Source organism: Paramacrobiotus metropolitanus, unplaced genomic scaffold (assembly GCF_019649055.1).
Source record: "Paramacrobiotus metropolitanus isolate TYO unplaced genomic scaffold, Prichtersi_v1.0 Parri_scaffold0000088, whole genome shotgun sequence".
Lineage (NCBI taxonomy): Eukaryota > Metazoa > Tardigrada > Eutardigrada > Parachela > Macrobiotidae > Paramacrobiotus > Paramacrobiotus metropolitanus.
Window position 1 is genome coordinate 503,571 of NW_026570308.1, and position 21,384 is coordinate 524,954.

At 41.5% G+C, this 21,384-nt stretch overlaps 3 protein-coding genes across 3 annotated transcripts; all 3 read right to left on the reverse strand.

The window, feature by feature from the left end:
• Window positions 1-229: 229 nt before the first annotated feature.
• On the reverse strand, window positions 230-6,552 carry LOC129596287 (uncharacterized). Its single transcript, XM_055493523.1, has 6 exons — window positions 6,215-6,552; window positions 5,526-6,097; window positions 3,814-4,162; window positions 2,398-2,699; window positions 574-1,032; window positions 230-512 (listed from the first exon to the last, which is right to left on the reverse strand). Exons 1-5 carry the CDS (start codon window positions 6,425-6,427, stop codon window positions 597-599), a joined length of 1,872 nt encoding a protein of 623 aa, XP_055349498.1. The 5' UTR covers window positions 6,428-6,552; the 3' UTR covers window positions 230-512; window positions 574-596.
• A 3,072-nt stretch (window positions 6,553-9,624) lies between these two features.
• LOC129596301 (U-scoloptoxin(01)-Er1a-like) lies at window positions 9,625-11,161 on the reverse strand. Its single transcript, XM_055493539.1, has 2 exons — window positions 10,508-11,161; window positions 9,625-9,934 (listed from the first exon to the last, which is right to left on the reverse strand). The coding sequence occupies exons 1-2, from the start codon at window positions 10,849-10,851 to the stop codon at window positions 9,733-9,735; spliced, it is 546 nt and encodes a 181-aa protein (XP_055349514.1). The 5' UTR covers window positions 10,852-11,161; the 3' UTR covers window positions 9,625-9,732.
• An 8,581-nt stretch (window positions 11,162-19,742) lies between these two features.
• On the reverse strand, window positions 19,743-20,435 carry LOC129596322 (cannabinoid receptor type 1B-like). The gene has a single exon (XM_055493560.1). The coding sequence runs from the start codon at window positions 20,433-20,435 to the stop codon at window positions 19,743-19,745; it is 693 nt and encodes a 230-aa protein (XP_055349535.1).
• Between the last annotated feature and the right edge of the window lie 949 nt (window positions 20,436-21,384).

A 21,384-nucleotide genomic window follows, 5' to 3' on the forward strand; every position in this document is an offset into this window, starting at 1 on the left:
CTGATCCAGACATGTTATGAGCATTGGGTGAATGTTTTTTGAAGACCGAATTGCACTTTGTTAGCCTCATATTACTTTGTCGTTTTAGGAACGAAAGAGCTGACGATGCTGTGCGTGCAAACATTTAATATGCTTTCAAAATAAAGTAAACGATAGAAAACTTTGTGCTTGTCGAGAATCAGTTTTAAAACGAAATTTTAACTGAGTTGTGAAACCGAAGAGGGGGTAGTCGCATACCGGAACTGTTCTCGCAGGTAAAAACTCGACAGCCACGCAATGTGACCAGGTGCTGTCACGGTACATACACAAATAAAAGACATATTTGTGCCGGAAGACATAGACACAAACTGAAAAATGTCGCTTTTCAAGGGCAACTATTCAATTAAAAGCGTAAATTTCAATTAAAGTTACATTTCAAATTGCACAAATAATCCATTAAACGGTTTCTTGTAGCGCTGGTCATTCAGTAAAACGGGCTAAGCAGCAGCTAAATTCCTCCAGGTGTCGCAAATCTGGAATACAAAACGTTGCAACCAACAGAATCTTGGCTATTAGTATTTTCTGTACAATTACCTGTAGTGCTGGCGCGTTGAATCTCAGCCTGGGCACCGTTTGGTCCTTTTGTCCCTGTTACGGAAGCAGGTGCTGAAATCCTTCAGAGCGCTCGGAATGAACTGGCGGTACTTATACACTGCCAAAGCCGAAAAGAACAGAAGAATGCCAGGAAGTTGCAATCGCTCCGGTAACGCGAACACCAGCACCGGAAACGGCAAGAGCATCCAGCCCAGCAACGCCTGTACCATCGTCACAATGCAATACACTGTGTACGCCCATGTCGAACAGACACAAAATGCCGGTTGGCTGGATGAACACCGGTCGTTAGATGTGCACCGGACGATGGTGTCAGTGAAAGGTTTTTTATTGACGTCGAAATCGTACGCTGCACCGTCGCCGGCATCCTCCGATCCATATTTGTCAGCGATGTCCATTAGGAAATTGATAATGGGTTGACAATGCGAAAAAGGGAGCTTTCTAAATAAATTGAATGCAATTTTAGCTTTGGTAGCGATAGTGGAAGTGGTAAAAGTACCGATCATGGTGATCGGAATGGCCTGCTGATGGTGGTTATGGTGCGTAAAGGAGAACATACTGGTACAAGGTATTAGGTACCCATTTTAATCCAATTAGTGTATATGTACAAAACTTTCGTTATCGCTCACTTTTATACTGTCCATTTAACTGCATTTCATTGTAGCATTCTATAGCCAAGTGATTTGTACATATATACGTACATGATGTGAAAACCGTTTGTGCGCGCAACATCGGCCCGCGCTCAAGCTCGGACTTGGACTCGGACTTGGACTGCTGAAACTTGGACTTGGACCACACTTGGACTTCATAACTTGGACTTGGACTTCCTTACCTGGATTTCTAAATCGAACTTCTTAACTTGGACTTCGACATCAGAACTTCTAACTTGGACTTCTCCTCAGAAATAAACTAGTTAGCCTAAGAAACCTAAGAAATCTAAGAAACCTCAGAAATAAACTAGTTAGCCTAAGAAACTTAAGAAACATAAGAAAACTAAGAAACCTAAGAAACCCAAGAAACCTAAGAAGCCTAAGAAAGCTAAGAAACCCAAGAAAAGTCCAAGTCGAAGAGTCCGAGTCCAAGTTTAGAAGTCCAAGTGTGGTCCGAGTCCGAGTTTTAGTAGTCCAAGTCCGAGTTTGAGCATGGGCCCGCAACATCTTACTATCCACCAGTCCTCTTCAAGTTTTACACATTGACTTAAAGATGGTTTTTACACCGAACCAGGTGTCCACCATTTTCTTCAAACTGCAAAATATTTTTCAAATTTTTTGAAATTTGTTTTAAATTCCCAGAATCATGCATGGTGGAAATCTGGTTGATGCTGATATGCATTTTTATGCAAAACTTTAAGAAAGCCAGCGTACTTCCCCTTAAAAAATAAATGGCTGTTCAGTTGTTCCTTTCTCAGTTATTTCAGCATGGTTCCATTTATCGAGTCCTGAGGCTTTTTATGCTTCTGGTTTCTTAACTTGCTTGGATTTGCTAGTTTTTCTAGTTTCAGTTTTCGTAAGATTTTTGGGCTTTTTATATAGGCTCTCTTCATCTCTTGGGTGTAAGAAATTTCCTACTTTTTTATGTTAAAAGCAATGCTCTATCGAATGAAACTCAGATAACGTCAATTAAGTGTAGGACGTCATAAAGCAGACGGCCATTTTGTTCGGCCACCCGGTAGAACCCAGTGCTGTTGCGCACTGTTTGTTGACCTCAATGCTGAGGTTTGGAGCTGCGGGCTGACTGACCAAACTCCACCTTTTTAGTCCCTTTTTTTATTACAGGACTAAAATTACAATATACTATAATCTTCACCTTTGGATTTTTGCGTCCTTCCGGTTGCGGCATGCATCCCAGCTGGATTCGAGGATTCGCCAAACGATATATGAAATCCCAAGTAGAATAGTGAGAGCTTCAGCCAGCACCAAAAGCAGAAGAGGTAAACAACCGGCGGCCAACACCAGGCCGTTCCACAGCACAAAACTTCCACTAACAATGGACGGATAGCCGGGATTAAAGCTGATAATAATTGGTGCATTGTAAGTGTCGGCTGATTTCAGCTCGTCAGAAGCGAGATCCACCCAGAACGACAGCATTGCGATCCGGGCGCCCAGATTCTTGAAATCCGACAATCAAACGCATTAGAAATATGATTTATAGTGTGTATCATTCGAAAAAAAATAGAAGCCGTTTCTGTTTTTCTTAAGGGATTTGGCCCGGTACACAGTACCAAATCCGGGTACATTCACGAGAACCTTCGCTGTCGCGCACTCCTAAACACTTTTTAGCATTGCTTTATGACATTTTGTAGCCAAAAGATTTGTATACGTAGGCGTCAAAACCGATTGCGCGCGCAACATCCGGTTCGGGAGTTATTAATGAAATAAAATTCCAAAAGTTTAAACTCGCGGAGGGTGCACTAAAAGTCTCATTATGAACCGATGCTCGTCAAATTTTGCACGAAAACACACATTACTATGAAGATCGTTTTGGTATCGAACCAGCTTTCTACCATTTTTTTCAAATTTTAAATTAATTTTAAAATTTTTGAAATTCATTTTAAAATTTGAAAAAAATGGTAGAAAGCTGGTTCGGTACCAAAACGATCTTTATAGTAATGTGCGTTTTCTTGCAAAATTTGAAGAGCATCGGTCCATAATAAGACTTTTGGTTCACCTCCGCGCGTTTAAACTTTGGGAATTTTATTTCACTAACATCTCCCGAACCGGAATGTGCGCGCACAAACGGTTTTTTCGCCTATGTATACGAATCCTTTGGCTACAAAATATCATAAAGCAATGCAAAAACGTGTTTGGGAGTGCGCGACAGCGAAAGTTGCCGTGGATGTATACAAATTTGGTACTATGTACCGGGCCAAATCCCTTAAGGAAATGGCGTGTCCATGCACGTAAACTCGTTCTCTCGCACATTCCAGATATTTTTCTCGTTGTTTTATGATATTCAGCAACCAAATAATTTGCTCACACCGGTATGAAAACGCAACAACTGGTTGCAGGGTCATATGAATCTGGACTTCCCAACAAGCTGATAAAAATTTGCCAAGAATTTGTAACGTAGCAAACAGTAAATTTTATATTCCATTTCGTTTAAAATATGCGAACGCTTGCTGATTTTGAAATAACATCCATTCATTTACATTTACTTAAGCTTTCGGTTTCTGGAACTCGCTTAATTCATAAAAGCGGTCACCAGTAACATTCGAATACCTACCGTTCCGTAGGTTCTGCACCGAGTAGTGCGGTTGCTTTCAGTCCAGTAAGTTTTACTGGAGGCCGGGGACGCGGATGATGCAGCGGAACCACTACTCCAGTGCGAGCCCAGGCTGTTCATCCCGTAGCGAATAATAGGAAATCCCTCCCAGATTGGGCCCGTATTACTTACTATACCCGCAGTGACGGCGTAGAACAAGAATCCCTTCAGAAACACTGATTCAAACGACGGCATTGACTTCTTGGCGGCCGGCGTTATTTTGGCGGACGGGAAACATTTTTCCGGTGTTGACTCTATCATATTGTCGGAATATTTCTCAACCACCAGCATATCCACCCCAAACGTTTTCCTATAAAACAACCGCAGGTTCAGCAGTACCACGACCACATGTTAAATTACCAAAACGCACGGGGAAAATGTTATTTAATTGCTTTTACATGATCGGAGAGTGGCTCTCCGCTCTGGTCCGCTCGCGATAATAAAGTGAAAAATGAATGCAACATGAATGAAGATGTCTTGCAGCTGACCATACGGTTTCTAATCTACGTATGGCTATAGCTGTACGTACACCGTAATGTGTACAAATAATTATTTTAAAACGAATTTCAAAAATGTGGAACTCATTGTTGAAATGTTAAAAAAAACTTTGGAAATCTGGTTCGGTAAGATCGCGCTTCATATTAATGTATGTTTTTGTGAAACACAAAAATAGCATTGGTTTTTAATGAGACTTCCGGTACACGTGTTTGTCTAACATTAACATTAACATTAACATTAACATTAACATTTTGCTATTCTACGAGTATATAATCTTTCATAACTCACCAAGCGGATATGGTGAGCCCAAACGATTTTCATAATTAGGCACGCAAATTATTTGGCTACATAATACTAAAATGGCTTTGCGAGTGCACGAAAGCGAAATTTCCCTTACGAATACCAATTTGGTACCATGTACCGACCGCTTCGTTAACAGCTGCGCCACGTTCTACTAGCGCTCACATTGGCGAAACAACCCAACACCTAGCATCAACGCAATAATTATGCATCAAGCATCATCAAAATAAAAAGGGTGTGGCTATTGCCACCACCTCGCACCTCCACCTCTTGATTGTATTTACTGCATTTTACAGCGGTCACAAATGTCGTGAGAATTGCAACGGCTTTTTTGTAGACCGGAAGAAAGCTTCGATAAAACTGTTTCACTGCTGTAAGTCCTGAAGCAATGTCGGAACATTATTTTCTCAACGGTTGTATCAATGAATTACTTCTGTAGTACTTAGTTTTCTCCGAATAAATCCGCATTTCTTCCGCCAGAAGTGGATTACATACAGATCTGCATTGCACAATTTTGTTCAAAAGTTTTATCCGACACACTGTACAACATGATGCCGACTGACGTTCGTAGCAACTTAAACTGTAGAAGTTATCTATAAAGATTAGCCAGTAAGAATAGGGAGTAGCCAATTGGGAATGCGGTGAGGCTCTACTGGGTAGGGGCTAAAACAGCCAAAAGTGGTGTAAAACTTATTTTAAAAAAGTTCGTGCGAATAGCCAAAAAGTGGTGAAAGATGGTGTCAGTAGCCAAAGGTGATGTTAGGGCAGTGAGAATAGCCACTTCCAGTAAAACAATTGCATGAAAAATCTCAACACAGCAGCGCAACATGCATCTATAATAATTGGCTTACTTAATCTTTGATTGGCTTACATACTTAATTTTCCGATGTATCCGCATAAAGTACGTCTCCTGCATCCATAATCCATAGATTCTCCCCGAACAGTAAACAGCCAGGAAACAGACGGAAATTACACAGCACGGGAATAGCGCTATCAGTCCGTAAATGTTGATGACTACCGCCATAACGGCTCCGGTTACCAACACAACCGGCAGTGCACATAAGAGGAACCATACAACCGCAGCGCAGCACAACTGGACACCCGTGGCAGCTATCACTAAGAGCCCACAGGACACTGTTTCATAGGCTAAGCCGACGGTGTAGTCCCCGTTGTCGTCTTTTCCATAGCCGAACAGTCTGGTGATTTTATTGCAGCTGCGCAGATGCTGACGAAAGCGCGGATACCGCCAGTTACGGTAGACGTATAAGGAGCCGGCCACGGAGATGGTAAGAATGGCCGTTGTGCAGACGGTCACGAAGGCACCGACGTACCCCATGGTTCCTACCGTGGGCGACGTGAAAAGCGTTGCCACTGATTGTATAACGGCAATTTCGTCAGGTGCCTTCCAGAACGATACTACATCATTCCAAACACATCCAGTCATTTCCTGTAATTCAAGGGCTGTTTATTCCTAATATTCATAGCTATTAATCTACCATTTTTAGCGATGATTGCCAAATGCTGCGAAAGAAATTTAAAGAAAAATGAAATGTGAAGGATTTACCAGTCCGATCCATCCAAGGAACCGGTCCAGCTGGGTCGATATAGCCGGATCGGTACGACTTGTCTGCCATTCGGCAAATATGCGCGAGCCGAATTTTACGGAAAGCTGAGCAGCAAACCAAAGAACCACAACGGCTTCGGTTATGATTTCCTGATAAGCCCATTCCCGATCTTTGTTAAGGAAATTGTGAAAGCTCCTGCGAAACTTTCCCATTGCGTTTACTGATATTTCGTGGGTAGTGAATAGTAACAAGTACTAACAACACATGGCCAAAGAGCGGAATGCCAGCATTAATGTGGGCCTAGAGTAGGGCCAAACCCCGTTAGCTTTAATACTATTGTAATTTCATGGGCGAATGTAGTTGATGCTTCGGTTTACGGAGGGCAAAGGCTGATCGATAAAACGCTAGCGTGTTTGTGATATCGATATCGTAAACACCCTACTCGGTAGGCACTACCAGAGCCAGTTCTGGCTTCTGACAGACGTACAATACACGGAAATGTTCTTGTACCGTACAAGAAAAGCAAACTAGTTCTACGGTAAGTGTTTTATTGACGTGAAATGAAGCTGACAACAGGGCGAAATCAAAGACATTGTCAAATCATGACCCGACTTATAAATATTGGCCTTACTTCACGTTAAATGCAGATGCTCGATTGGGTGTTTAATTCGCCCTTGTTGGTATGATCAAAACAATTTTTGCAATCAAGTGAATCAACAGTATAAATAAAACTTCTTCTGTTACTTTATTTGGAGAAAAAAATACTTTAAAGACGAAAAAAAAGTTGGCAATATGAATGCTGCGTAGTACATAATGTAAATGGAAACATTGGCAACGTAATTGAATAACCTGTGGTTGATCTAAGCGGGCGACAAAAGCACCCAACACCGATGTACCTTTGAAGTATTAACCTATAGATAGTGTTTTTTATTAACTATAACTTTGCTAAAAGAAACGACAAATCGTTTTCTCTACTATATTAAATCATCCCGAACACTTAAGCCTCAATCAGTACTCTGAGACAAATAAAATAGATTAAAACAATAAAATACTTCCAGCAACAACATTATCACTGCATACTATAGTGGCATCATGGGCTAAGTATGCAGCGAATACTGCAATAACGTAATCTGCTTGTGACCAAACCTCGCTTTACGGCTCATCAAGCGAGAATATTGGTGATAAACTTTGTTTTAAGATAGCGCTACCGCCGTTCTCATTTTCAAGGTCGATTCAGTGTCGCCACCCTCAGAGCAGCTTCGAAGGTAACCTTACCTAAAATCACATGTGTCAGTGGCGCCGGCGCGCTTTCCCCTGTCTCACTGAGTCATTGTTGTCAGTACCGGGTCACTTCCCTTAATGCAGAAAGAAAGTTTCAAGAGCGTGTATGCCCTTAGTCTCCACCGCAAAAGCTTTCGTCTTATAAAAATTTTTGCTCTTAATTTGGAAGTAAGGATGACATCTGTTTTAAAAATCGTTTTTTTCAAAATTTTGACGCATTTTCGAAATATGTACTCGTTTTTTGTTTTAACTACTGGCGTTACGCCCAATAGGCGGTTCTTTTCTAACCTAACACCGTTAGCCACTAAACGAAGCACATGTTCACCTTTTTGCATCTGTTAATTTCTAAATTTTCTGTGAAAAAGGGGCCATTCAGTCTGATTAATACTAAGACGGTCTTTCAATACAGAACATTGCCATGCCTACTGTACAGACTTGTACGTAACCGAAGATTTATAGAAAAGAGACTGTTTTTACTGTAGAAGATTTTTCGCTAGAGAACTAAACAGTGCTTAGTAGGTGCTAAGCCCTAGTTGTTAATAAGTGCTTTAGGAGCGTGACCGACGGACAGACAAAAGTCCTAATTTCTTGAACATAGAGAACCTTCGATTCGCTTCGGTCGATTATCTAAATCTAGAATAATTTTCGATTTTTCTCAGCAACGGATCTACTGATCTGTACCCCTTACATTTCTGAATAACGGATCACCCACCTCCTTAAATATCTTGATAGTAGGTACAAGGATTTCAAAATGAGCCAGTTTACATAGTTAGTGCTATCACCACTTCCGTCTCAATTTTATACATAGATATGCAAATCATAAATCCTCATCTTAAACACTCTTCGGGGATGTACTGTGGATCGCAATTCCAGGAACATGCCTTCATGCAGACTGGCTGAGAGCGTTTAATCCCGCTGACTTTGTTTTCCGGGTGAGATTGCCATGTATTTGTGACTTGTACTTGTACATTTACGTGCAAACGTTAGAAAAGGTGGCACCTCTGAGAAATATGTAGTTGAAATACGTAGTTTTACCATCGGGATATTTGGATACGTGGGTGATCCTTTGATCAGAATGTACAGTTAAACCGCAAGCTGATCCGTTGTACAAAAGTCGTAGTGTATAATTAGATCGTACAAGAACAATTATGCGCAGTACATTTCCCAAATGCCAAATTAATCACAATTTCGGCTACACCCGATCAGCTGTTGTAAGACGGCTACCAGACCCAAAAAAACTGTGCCGATTGATAAGAGCAATAACTGTTTTTATGTCAAAAATATCAGTTATGCAGTGTTGTATATCAACAATACGATGAGGTGCCGGGTAGTACATTTACATTACCATACTTACTATAAAAGATATCATTTTGCGCTCTGCCTGGGGATTTCCCTGTCACGCAAACGTGGTTTCTTATCTGCGTAAAATAAATCACCCATGCTTTGTATCCATGACCGCTACATTGGATTTTGTATGCCCTCTAATTCTGTTTTACTAAATAATTTACGAAATTGCGTGTGCCAGTATATACATAATTACCAAATGGCTTCTACATGCGCCAGACATACGTATTTACAATATGATTCTTGCTTTGACAGTATGCCGCTATGTAAGCAGATTCTTTCTTGCACTTATTGACAACCTGCGTAACGGCTAGGTAGGTACAGTACCTAATACAGTACTCATAACGATCCTTGTACTTAACCGCAAATTGCGGCGAATTTTGTCACCTTTCTAGTCGTCTGCAGGTTACTAGTACTATGTTTCAACCAAAACGATATCGTAAATTCGCATTCGCTGAATATTGTAGTTTCTTTAACTGTCTAAGCTACCAAGATGAACTGCTATAATTTTTTTTGGTCTAACATCTATCTAGGCGGGTGCCATTCTAAACTCAGCCATAATCTTATGTCTTGACCGTTCGACTTTCATTTACATTGCGCTTCTTCTTTCGATTGGGTATTATATTACGCGACTGTATGTTTTTTCTCAAGCAAACAACAAAGACATGGCCGATGGAGCTGGTTCAATAAAATTAATCGCTCACAATAATTACGTGTACAGTGTATACGTAATGGTTTCAGTTAGCCGTGTGGGGATTTTTTTCTTAACGATGATTTAGATCAAGATGCAAACGTATGTACTTGATTTTTATTGATTCTGATCGAGATCTGCAGTTATATCGAATTAACATCAGCGAGCTTTCTGCTTCGTTAATCGTAAAGGTACAAATCACTACGCAGAGACTCCTTTTTTGCCGCCCGCGGCTGCCTTCTTGGGCGTGGCACGGGATGCGGCCGCACGTGGAGCAGCAGGCTGCGCAGCCAAAATCTGAGGGGCACCCACACCGGGCGGGACATAATCATTAGGTGGTGTGTCAAAGAGAGGCTGGTCAGTGTAAAGACGGGAATTCGCGAAATTCTCGTACGAGGCAAATCTGCAATGAACAAAGTCTATATCAGCACAGCAATTCAAATTTTCATTTGTTCTTCTGGCTATTTTATTAGTATATATATATATATTAATATATATATATATATATATATATATATATATATATAGTTAAACAATATATATGGTTTAACTATAAGAATATAAGAATTGGTGATTTAGTATACTGTACAGAGTACTACTATTTCATTTCTTTGACTTTTTAAACTAGAAATCAAAGGTATCAGTTGCAGGCCAGTAGAGAAAAAGGCTAATTTATAACTAATTATATTTTTTTGATGTTAAATATTTTTAGATACTGCTATATACAGTACAATGGACGACAAAAATAAATTGAAATCGACCTGTCGGTCCGCGGTCACGCCTCATCAACTTGTTTTTACAGGCATTGTACCTTCAGTTTAGACTGTTTTATTTAGTATACTCGTATAAGAATTATGGAAGGAATGAAAAAAATATTAATGTATATGTTTGGCGAAATAATAAAATAAATGTTTTGCGAAAAACCTTAAGGATAATTTTGAAATAAAAAGACCTTGCAGAATAAACTGCGGCTTACTTTTGGCAGTCGACATTGAAGAAATAATCGCAAATGAGCGTCACTTGGTTGAAGACTGTGCTGTTAACGCACAGATAGCTGGTCTGGTTTCCGTTAATGTCGCAGCGGTGGAACACCTGGCACTGGGCTTCCGTATCGGCATAGAATCCCGGCTGTTTCTTGCTGGCACAGTTGAAGCCGGTCTGCGGAATGGTGTTGTAGTTAGGATACTGGTTGGCATCGCGGTTGGCCAGGATCGCCTGTACTTCCGCCGCATTCAGCGCCGGCTTCAATAAATCCCACACAAACTGCTGTTGGGCGGCCGCCATAGCGGCAAGGCACATAATTACTACGGCTTTCATCATTTTTGCCGGTATTGAGATTCTTCTACGGGAAATTTGTTAACTTGCGTTCAGAACGTATCTCCGTGGTGAAAGTAAGCACTCTACGGCTCTTATACGAACAACAGGGATCTGGTGAACAACAAGGAAAGTGATTATGTAGCCTTCGGCAGTTTTTACATAATGATCCGTATAGAAAAATCAACGATTAACGGTTATGAAATCAATGGAAGGAAGTCCGACCAAGGAATTTCCGAAACTTTGAACTGTGTATTTAACAACAAAATTAATGTATATATTGCGGTTGCCCAGCGGTGATAAGAAAACGCGGATTACTGACGTGAGTGAGACTGTAGCTCAGTGAATGTGGTACAATAAACCGATATTGTTACAATAAGCGATGTCCATAAACAAGTTATAGATATTTCTTCCGTGTGGTTCAGTTTTTCCCTTTGTTAGTAGCACAATTGTATTCTTGGCACTGTCACGGGAATACAGCAGGAAATGAATACTTTACTGGGACATCCGTTGCAGGTGTTCGTGGCAGATGAGTCATGTGTGGATGTTTAGCAGTCGTCTAACAAAGAAAATTTCTTGAATAGCTGACAGAAAAAAGAATCACGTGTAACATGTTCCGCTTTACAGACGATTTCAGAGACGCTGGAACAAATCAATTATTCCTTTGCGACGGATGCGCATGCCTTGCGGCGACATGCTGTCACTTATGGGATTTGCTGCAGAATACCTGGGTTGTCAGCATTTTGACAGAGACAGCGGGATTAACTGCTTAGCTTGACGGAAATAAAACGGTTAACTAGATTATTTTTGCGAACTGTATCCGTCTGTTTGGAAATTTTAACATGAATATGAACTGTTTCCACAATGAACATAAGTTCCAGCATACTTAACCCAGTTGAAAATGATTTTAAAAAATTGTGTTGCTGGAATGGATTTTTTTCCTTAGTTAGGTCGACATAGAAAAAAGTTGTATGTTGATGTGATAGTTTCAAATTATGTTCGTGCAGCGTAGTATATCTTTTATTACGGTGCACATCTTAATATCCACTAGGTGAGTTTTGTAAAAAAATGCGTGATTACCATGCGATCGACCGGAAGTACCGATAAACAATATACGTCTGTAATCGCGACAATGTAAGCAGTATACGTCTGTACCGTTACGCAGGGTTAGGTAGGTACCTACGTAATACTCATAAAAACGGTTCTCATACTCATAATCCTACTCCTAATTCAGAATGCATACCCATATTGGCTCTCATAATCATAACCATACTTTGGTCCTACCGCCCATCATACTTTTGTTCATAATCATAACTCATATTTTTGTCAATACTCATACCAGTTTGTCAAAGATAGTACAATTTTGCTTTAGCGAATGCAAAATACATAAAGCCGGAAAAAGCTAAGCAAGGTCATATATGTAAAGAAGATGATCATTTTATAAAATCCATATTCGGCTATCCACCCGTCAACTATCGCCCACTCGCTAAAATTATTGCATTTTGACCTTAAATCGGAAAATCACTGCGCCCGGTTACTTAAAAGCGTAGCTAGCTTCATACGGTTGCTCAACCGCACGAGATGGTTGTATGCAGTACGTATACATACACGGTTCGCGAAGCCATCTCAAGAAGTAAATTTGTGGTATTTTATCTAGATTCCCTTCGAAGTTCAAACGCAACCTTATAAAAGGAGATAACAGCGGCAGTAATAACTGTACTGTTGGTATCACGAGGCAGTTGACACATTCTGATAAACATCAGTATGTTTTTGTTTGTACCACACTCCATTTAAGTACAAGCATTAAATTCACAAATTAATACTCTGCCAGGTAGTCGATTCCGTACTCGTACAGACCAATTAGATCATACGCTTTTGAAGTGCTGGTACGATTACGCATGTACGTATATCTCGGCATGTGTCTATAGTCCTCTTTGAAGTTGCATAATCAGGCGCATGCACTGTTTAATAGCCAGTGAAAGACAAAGAAAATATTAAAAATTATGCCTTATTGACGGTAAAAAAACTGGAGGTATACCTGGTCAGTGGTGAGAGCTGCTATCACAGAGACAATGAAGAAGGACCATAGGATGTTTGCTGGACCGACGCAGTCGGATGCAAAGATTGTCTAGCGCGAAAAACCACCATAAACAGCTGGTTTGCACAGATTATCGAGTATCCAAACAGTGCAAACAAGTACCACTCATATCGGCGGCTTATTTTTCTAGCAAAAACAATAAACGTTTGTAGCGCTTTATCTGGCGCAAAATATCGGCTCGTTCGGTTTGCCAGTTTCGATGCCCTTTAAAACCGGCCGCTGCTGTATCCTGAATGCAGGACACTTCTGCGGCTTGTTTGTCCGCCTCGAGAGCGCGCATCGCTTCTTGGGCCAGATTAGCCAGTGCCAACCGTATCTGTCGGAAAGCAAAACCAAGATGGGAAAAAATTATGGAAAGCGTGCCGATTACAAAGGCATTTGTCGCATATCCCATGCCGGTAAACAATCCAATCAACGCCACATAATGTCGGCGTGTACAGGGAATCCCTCCCGGGACGATGAACAATTTTTTGCCACATGCCAATCAATCGGATGATCCTCCTCCAAATCGAACACACAGTACTCTAGACCGACCAACGCGAACACCTATAAGGCGGATCCGAGACTTCCGATCATCCAGATCGAACGACTCAACCATTTGTTGATGTTGACGTTTAAAGTGAAACGGTCTACGATATCGTCCATCTGGTATTCGGCCATATGAATAAGAAATCGAGTATGAAAGGGTTGTAAATATGTGCAGACCTCCCACACCAAATACAGTAACTGAATCTGGTTCCGTTCTTTTATCTCCATGGAAATTCTTTTCGTGTTTGATGCACCGCAAAGCAGCAAGAAAGCTGTAAATAAAATTGGCCAAACAGCGCACCAGCGCCGCACCGTACGGTTACCGTACAAAGAACGCAGGCCCGCGGTGACTAGCCAGATGGACACAAAAGCCTTGACAATCGGTTCCATATTGTTGAAAATCTGGAGAACACTTTATACTAACTAACACTAAATTACGGAAAGTGTTTAAGATCGATGTAAAGCGCGAATTTAGATGACTAACGGTGGCATATACAAATAATATTATGGTGAGACGCGAACATTTAGTGCGACCGTCATGTTGTACCCGTTGGATACGTCATTTGTAAACGACGTTACTCGCTGTACAAGAATACTAGTGCTTTGTAATTGACGTCTTCATCTTCTTTACACGAATCGATATCCCGTTTTCGGTGCGACGTCCATGCCAGTCTGGTCGGTGAGGTTCTGCTTGTTGACTAAAGTGCAACGTATACCAGGTGGAATGTCAAAACTTCGTAGCCTGTGTATAACCAGGCCCAGGTGCATCTTTTCTGGCACTAGTTTCGGTCCTCGTCTGTTTCTTTGTCGAACCGGAATCCGCAGGACCACTGATTGGACGCACGGCATTTTGACACAGTTTAAATAGCTGCAGGACACCCGATCGATATTCCACATTGCCCACCATCAAAATAAACTACGACAGCAACAACAGTATTTTTTTTATTATCACAAGCCAGTCTAACAGTTTTTATAGAAAAGGCCATTTGCAGAATTTAATAATATGATTGCACTATTTGTAGTTACCGGTGTGCCAGCAGCACCACTAGCCAAAAGTGTTCTGGCCCACATAAACACATTCCAATGCGTCTGCCACCACCATCCCATGTAAGTGGAAACTAGGCTGTTCAGCGAATAGCAACCAATATACCACAAAAAGCACAGAATGAGCAAAACCGAAGTTTTTCGTTCCTTTCGTTGTTTGCGACTTAAATTTGCTTTATTGCAGCGACAAAACGCCAGTACCACAATACTGTAACAAAATCCCTGAATGCAAAACGGGACGGTCGTTGTAAAAGTGTTGATAATTCCGAATAAACGGGTATCGTGTGGCTTCATACCGCAATAGCCCAGAGGAAAAAACTGTCCAAACTCCGACAAAAAATCGAAAAAGTTTAAAATCGAGGCAGTTAACGGAAACAGCCAACTGAAAGCAATCATTGCGGTTACCGTCCCACGTCTGTAGCATAAGCGGAAATAATGCGGCAGTATAACGGCCGTGCAGCGGTTGAAGGCGATGAAGACGGAAAGACAGTGTGACACGCCGATTGAGAAGTACTGCATAACGAACTGCTGGCAGTTAATGCGGCGCTGGCTGCCGGATTGAGTGTAGTAAACTGCGGTATGCGAAACAACAGTTGGAACAGCTAGATTGAATCCGTCCACTAGCAGCAGCTGGATAATTAAAGGATTAATACCGTCTATAAAGTTATGCTGCTTAATTATGACGATAAACAAGATGATGCACGCCAGAGTTCCAACTGCAGAAACAGTATCGGAGATACTATACCAGATTAGCAATTGTGTATAACCTGTTACCGGCGCGAAAGCCGCCTGGGTTGAATTGTTGCTCATATTGGGGCGATCTGTTCCCGCGATCGTTGAAAATCATAAAATCAAAAATTAATAGAAAATATAGAATTATAATAAGCAGTCCAAAATAAGCAGTTACAATAAGCAGTCCAAAATTAATAGAATTTATAATAAGCAGTCCATATGTGGCCACAAAATAAATTATAAGAAAGTGTTTATGTAAAGCAGATCATATGAGCACATTTGACCGGCCAGAATAAATCATGAATGACTACGTATTCTGGAGACTGGGCGTACGCGGACTTATCGAAATTATACTTCGCGCACCGATCCTGGTGACCGGTCTATTCGCAGAAAGCTGCTGCAGCCTTTAAATCCAGTTTTGTTGAGCTGTGTATTCGTGCCGCCTAATAGCGTAATCTCGATCTTTGTTTACTAGAAGCATTTGAAACGCTATTTGAATATGTCACAAAAGCCGCCTACGTTGCCTGTCACAGTTTTCTGGAGCCAGTCATCTTTTCAATGAATTTATGTGCATGCTTCCGGTATGAAATTTCCATGGAAATGTTCAAAACTAATCTGCTGTTTACGGATAAGTGAGATAACCATTAACCAACCCACGTAAAGGTGTCAGAATACAAAATCACTTGGAGAAAAGCAGTTTCATAAAATTCAAAGAAATTTTTATTGCCAACTGAAATTTTCTTTTTTACGGTGGAATTACTTCCGGAACAGCTTCCGTATCTCCGTACGTAAATCCTTCAGCGCGATGGAAAAAAGAACGGGATCCAGCGCCGGTTCTAACGACCACAGTATTTGTCCAACTGCGTATAGTTCGGGAATGTTTCGCTTCCAGAACAGCGATACCGTAAAAAAGCTAACTAGTGGCGTCCAGCAGATCACCACAGCCACGGTCAGCAGTGTCAGCACCGTGAAGGACTTGGAGGCTTTTGCCGTTCGCTGCGGTGATGGATCAGCGGCGTACACCCCATCCAGGGAATCCCTTCTGGACGGGAAATTCACTGAGGGAAACACGGCCACCTCCAAGGTGTTGCTCTTCGGCACAATCACCATGCGGACCTTATTGCGCTGATAGCGTTTCCAGCAGATCACGGGATACGCGGACACAATGACGAAAATCGGCATAATATACAGCAACAGCTCAATCGCAATATTCCAGTATTCTTGCGCCATGTGGCCAGGTGTGTTCAACAGGCAGTTAACGTTGTCGCCGGTACCGCGATAATATACTGTATCCACCAATAAACCAGGAAGGAGCAATGTACAGACAAGTAGCCAGGTTGCGAAGCAGAGCATTACAGCGGTTCTAGTGGAATGATAGCGCTGGTAAAGTATTGGGCAGCACACTGCCCAGATACGGTTGGTAGTGATCAGAATATGAGACTGCATCATCATCGCATTGGACAGGTATTCAAAATGGAGATAGACTGCACAGAAGGATTCGGTATGCTCCGTTTCGGGATGCAGGAGAAAAATTATCTCCGTAGGTTTATAACACACAGCATGGAAGAGATTGGCTACCATTAGATTGGTTAAATAACAGATGAAAGCGTTAGAATGGAGATCGCGGTTACGACAGAACACCAGTAAAACAGTCGCGTTATTGCTTAGCGTCAGTATACACAAGATAGTCGAATATATCGCTTCGAACCGCCACACCGGCCCCGAAGCCGTGGAATTCCATTGAGAATAGTTTGATACCATCATTGTTCGGCAAGCTCGTAAACCGTGACGACCGATTTAGCAATAGTTATTATGGCAAACCAAGTGCAGGCAGAAATACAGTCACGAAAGCCGTAAAACGTCTGCACTAAAATTTTCATACAATAAAGAAACATCCAAGAAAAACAGCACGCGTTGGCTTAATTTAAAGATTACTCGAAGGCTGCCAGTAGTGCAACAACTAACTGGGCAAAATTAGAAATTTATCTCTTATCTGGAAAAGGTCGCTTCCGTCTTTTGGAAGTTTCTGCCATAAATAAGCTACGCTAATAGCTGGTAGCGTTGCATCGGTTTTCGCATTGAAAAATGAACTGAGGTTGTTTACGCTTCCAGGTAAAATGGTTGTTTGCTTGTGCTGACGCTCGCTTCACTGGAGTCGCCTTAATTGCTAACTCTTGGCCGACAGCCAAAAGATCATGCAATACTTACTTGTTTTGAGCACATACTGTAGGTTATTAGCGGTCTGGGCTGGTCACGGTAAAGCTCATTCGTGACAATTAGACGGATCGGTTTTCCTGATATGTTGATACATTAGGTCGGGATTTGGACGCCAGCAAATTTTAATAACACGCCGTAGAGAAATGATTAGAGTATCGCGCTGACCGCTATTTCGAGGAATATGATTGTCGCACACCGTTGTAATCTTGCCGAATGTGCAGAACATAGAAAGACAACGAACTGTCGGGATTACCACGCTAATCATCTTGGTTCATGTTGGCCTGCTGGTAAATAACGTAGGCCATTTGGACTATCTTTTCTAATTATTTGCAGATGCTTTAGATAATAGGCGTGGTGCAGTCTTCGGTATCGAAATTTAACGCAGTTGTGGTGTTTTAATACTTTTGTTTTGGTGCGCAGTTACTAGTTTGTACCTGTGCCGTGATACTAATTAAAGGTTGCTGTCTCTCGGGCTCAGAGTTCTACTGTATCTGTACAAGTTCGAGCTGTCAGCCGTATTTAAGTGTCTTAAAATTCTGATCAGAATTGTACATTATTAAATCAAATTCTATACTGCATATATAACGGCAGGAAAATTGATTTTATTACCTTGCATGTTAAACGGCAAAAGCAAATCGAAAAAGTTAAAATACAAAGTTTATGCTACCAAAATATGTTACAGAAAAGAAAACAGATTTTTACACGTAATTCAAGATTATCACAACATCGGCAGTATGGCAAGGATAGCCTGGTACGTTGGCACAGTTCGTTCAAGCATACATACGCTATGACGTTGGCAAATGGCCTAGCTCTTATCCTTGCTTTTTTGGACATGATGAGTACCGTAATTATCGAATTAGAGCCCCAGGGTTACAAATATTTCAAACGCCTCACGGGGTGGGCTCCAGTTACGGGCATGGGCTTGTATTTCGGAGGGGACTCAATTTTTCAAACTAACTTTTTTGGCATTGGCTAATATGGGCTGTACAACATTTAATTAAGCCCATGGGCTTATATTTCGGGGGGAGCTTCTAATTCGATAATTACGGTATCTGTATTATTCTTATTATTATTATTATTACGGCACAAGAGCAGACAACCCCAAAGGGACTTCAAGTCTGGTCGATCAAACTATGGACGAGGTCGACCACGGTCGTATGCTCCTGGGTTACAGGTACCTGTAAATCAAGTTACATTTAGCTAAAATTTAGCTAAAAGTATGTGTATGATTTCACAAAAAAACTGCATCGCGGACCGCACAGGATGAATTGTATAATGTATCCAGTACAGAGCATTTATATGTACCTTGCAGAATGCGTGAAACATGTAAGAATTCCATCGAGAGTGGCTTTTAAAGGTTGGCCTATTTAAAGGTTAACTTAGCTTAGCCTAAGGAAATCATATTTTTATTCACGGTGTTTGCAACGGTAAAGTTTTATTTCTAAAGCAGTATGGTATCACAGTAGCCTATGTCGATTTTTTTTCTGAACGTTGAACGAAAATTCTGCAAAGTGAGACTTCTTCAAGACGGTGGTATTTGGGACAGAAGTATGCAGATAATCCTTAGTCTTGCTTTGAAGATCTATTGTATATCCAAATTAATAATATAATAGCCAGCAGCGCTCAACATTTTTTGCGAACAGAGTTTAAAGCACGATAAGAATTTTGCTGGGCCATATGCCTTCCTCAGAAAAATCGAACCCCGTAATTCGGCAGTGCAGTCTGGTCGTTTGAGTGGAAATACGTAACAGACCAGAAAAAATTGTATGCCAGAAGCGTATGCAAAAAAACTGTAAAGAGTCCGTTCGACTCGCAAAATCGGTACGAGTATGGAACGATGGGGTTTTTTATCTGTATACGTTTTCGCTACAACTGGCGCTACAAACAGTTGGGCAATAAGACTCGTTGCTGATGAAACGATGTTACAGCAGCAGCCTATCTTTCAACAGTAAGACAATTATTGTGAACGAGATGTTTCGTAATACACCAAAGTGTGATACGGTTATCAAATGCTAGATTATTAAGATCACTAGTTCAAAAATGGAATTATAAGTGAAAACATCGAATTGTGCCATATATCATATGAATAATTCACTTGTATCAACGCAAACAAATTTTAATTAATGGTAGTTTATAGTGCATTTGGTAGTGACCCCGTCCACATCCAATGAAGCGTTCGCCTTCCCGCACAGGAATTTTCAGATTAATAGAAATGATATTACTTAAATCTGTAATATTCATTTTAAAATGGAAAATCGTGGCATAATAATCGTAATAATTATGCGTGAAATAAATTTCGAATTTCGACGCGCAAATCCTTAAGCGCAATGGAAAACAGAACCGGATCCAATGCCGGCTCCAGCGCCCATAATATCTGCCCCACTTCATACAGCTCCGCAATGTAGCGCTTGGCAAACAAGGAAATCGTGAAGAAACTAACCAGCGGCGTCCAGCAGATCACAACCGCCACGGTCAACAGCGTCAACACCGTGAACGACTTGGACGTTGACGTTCGCTGCTGCGGCGAATTGTCAGCGGTGGATATGCCATCCGAGGAATCTCTCCGCGACGCCTTCGCCAGCGACGGGACAACGGCACCTTCGCCGGTGTTCAGCCGGGGCCGAATCACCATTCGCGCTTTATGCCGTTGATGGCGTTTCCAACATATCACCGGATAGGCAAATAGAATAATAAAAACCGGGAGAATGTACAGCAGGAATTCAATAGCCATACTCCATTTCTCCTGTAGCGGATGACCTTCCGTAGTCATCAGGCAGTTAACATTGTCGGCGGTATTGCGAATCGTCGCGTCAACCAGTAAACCGGGCAGTAAAAATAAGCAGAAAATTATCCACATTCCGACGCATAAAAGCAGAGCGGTTTTAGTAGAATGGTGGCGCTGGTAGAACAACGGAAAACTGACCGCCCAGATGCGGTTGGTGGTGATCAAAACATGCGACTGCATCATCATGGCGTTGAACAGGTACACCAAGTGAATGTATGCTGCACAGAATGGTCCACTGTGCAAGGTGTCCGGCGACAACAGGAAAATTATCTCTACTGGCTTATAAAACACCGCGTGAAAGAGATTAGCGATCGTTAGGTTTGTTAAATAGCAACTGAAAGCGTTTAAACGTAGACTGCGATTGCGAAGGAATGCCAGTATAACCGTTGCATTATTAAAAATTGTAAGTATACATAAGACTGTGGAATAAATCGCTCCAAAATGCCAAACCGGCCCCGACGCCGGTGAAGTATGGTTTGTTCCGTTGAACGGCATCTTGAGCTTACGAGTTATCACCGTATACTGCAGCGGAACAGTTTTTATCAGGACATCGAATATCGCTTGTTGCTGCTAAACCTCCAAAACAGATTAATTAGAATTTCTTTCTGAAGTTAAGGCTAAAATTAATATTGAAACAGTACTGGTGCCGCGCCCATTAACCAAATAGATCATCAACATTTAAAGGAAAGCTCGTGCATGTGTTGCGGTATTCCAGGCAGAATGGGACGAAACACAACAGTTTAGTAGCAATTATTTCGTACCCGAACCGGATTTGGAAATGCGCACAGCAACGTGCGTGATTAAGAATTGAGTAATTAGCCACCTTGTACGGAATTCCGTCAGCGCACGTGGAACTCTCGAGAGAGTTGCATGATATCAGTTTTCAGGTGAAAATTGCGATTAGCGCGAATTCCAGCTAATGTGTGCGATCGGAGGATATAAGGTTACCAGTGCAGATACCGCGAAGACACTTTATTAGAGCCAAGGATTAGGTAATGAGCTATTAGGTTTGCCAGCCCTTCTAATGACAAACCTAATCAAGGGTGTCTAAAGGGTGCCTGTTTCACCTTGTTTTCTGAATTAGCCGAACTATCATAATTGAAAGATTGTGATTTTGCAAAATAAATTCAGCCAG

Excerpts from the sequence above, each read along its gene's own strand:
- LOC129596287 (XM_055493523.1), bottom strand. The coding sequence starts at position 6,427 with ATGGGAAAGTTTCGCAGGAGCTTTCACAATTTCCTTAACAAAGATCGG. Across the intron at positions 4,163-5,525 it reads CGGATACATCGGAAAATTAA|GAAAACGTTTGGGGTGGATA; the intron begins GTATGTAAGCCA and ends GTTGTTTTATAG. Across the intron at positions 2,700-3,813 it reads GGTGCAGAACCTACGGAACG|AATCTGGGCGCCCGGATCGC; the intron begins GTAGGTATTCGA and ends TCGGATTTCAAG.
- LOC129596301 (XM_055493539.1), bottom strand. The coding sequence starts at position 10,851 with ATGATGAAAGCCGTAGTAATTATGTGCCTTGCCGCTATGGCGGCCGCC. Across the intron at positions 9,935-10,507 it reads TTCAATGTCGACTGCCAAAA|ATTTGCCTCGTACGAGAATT; the intron begins GTAAGCCGCAGT and ends TGTTCATTGCAG.
- LOC129596322 (XM_055493560.1), bottom strand. The coding sequence starts at position 20,435 with ATGATGATGCAGTCGCATGTTTTGATCACCACCAACCGCATCTGGGCG.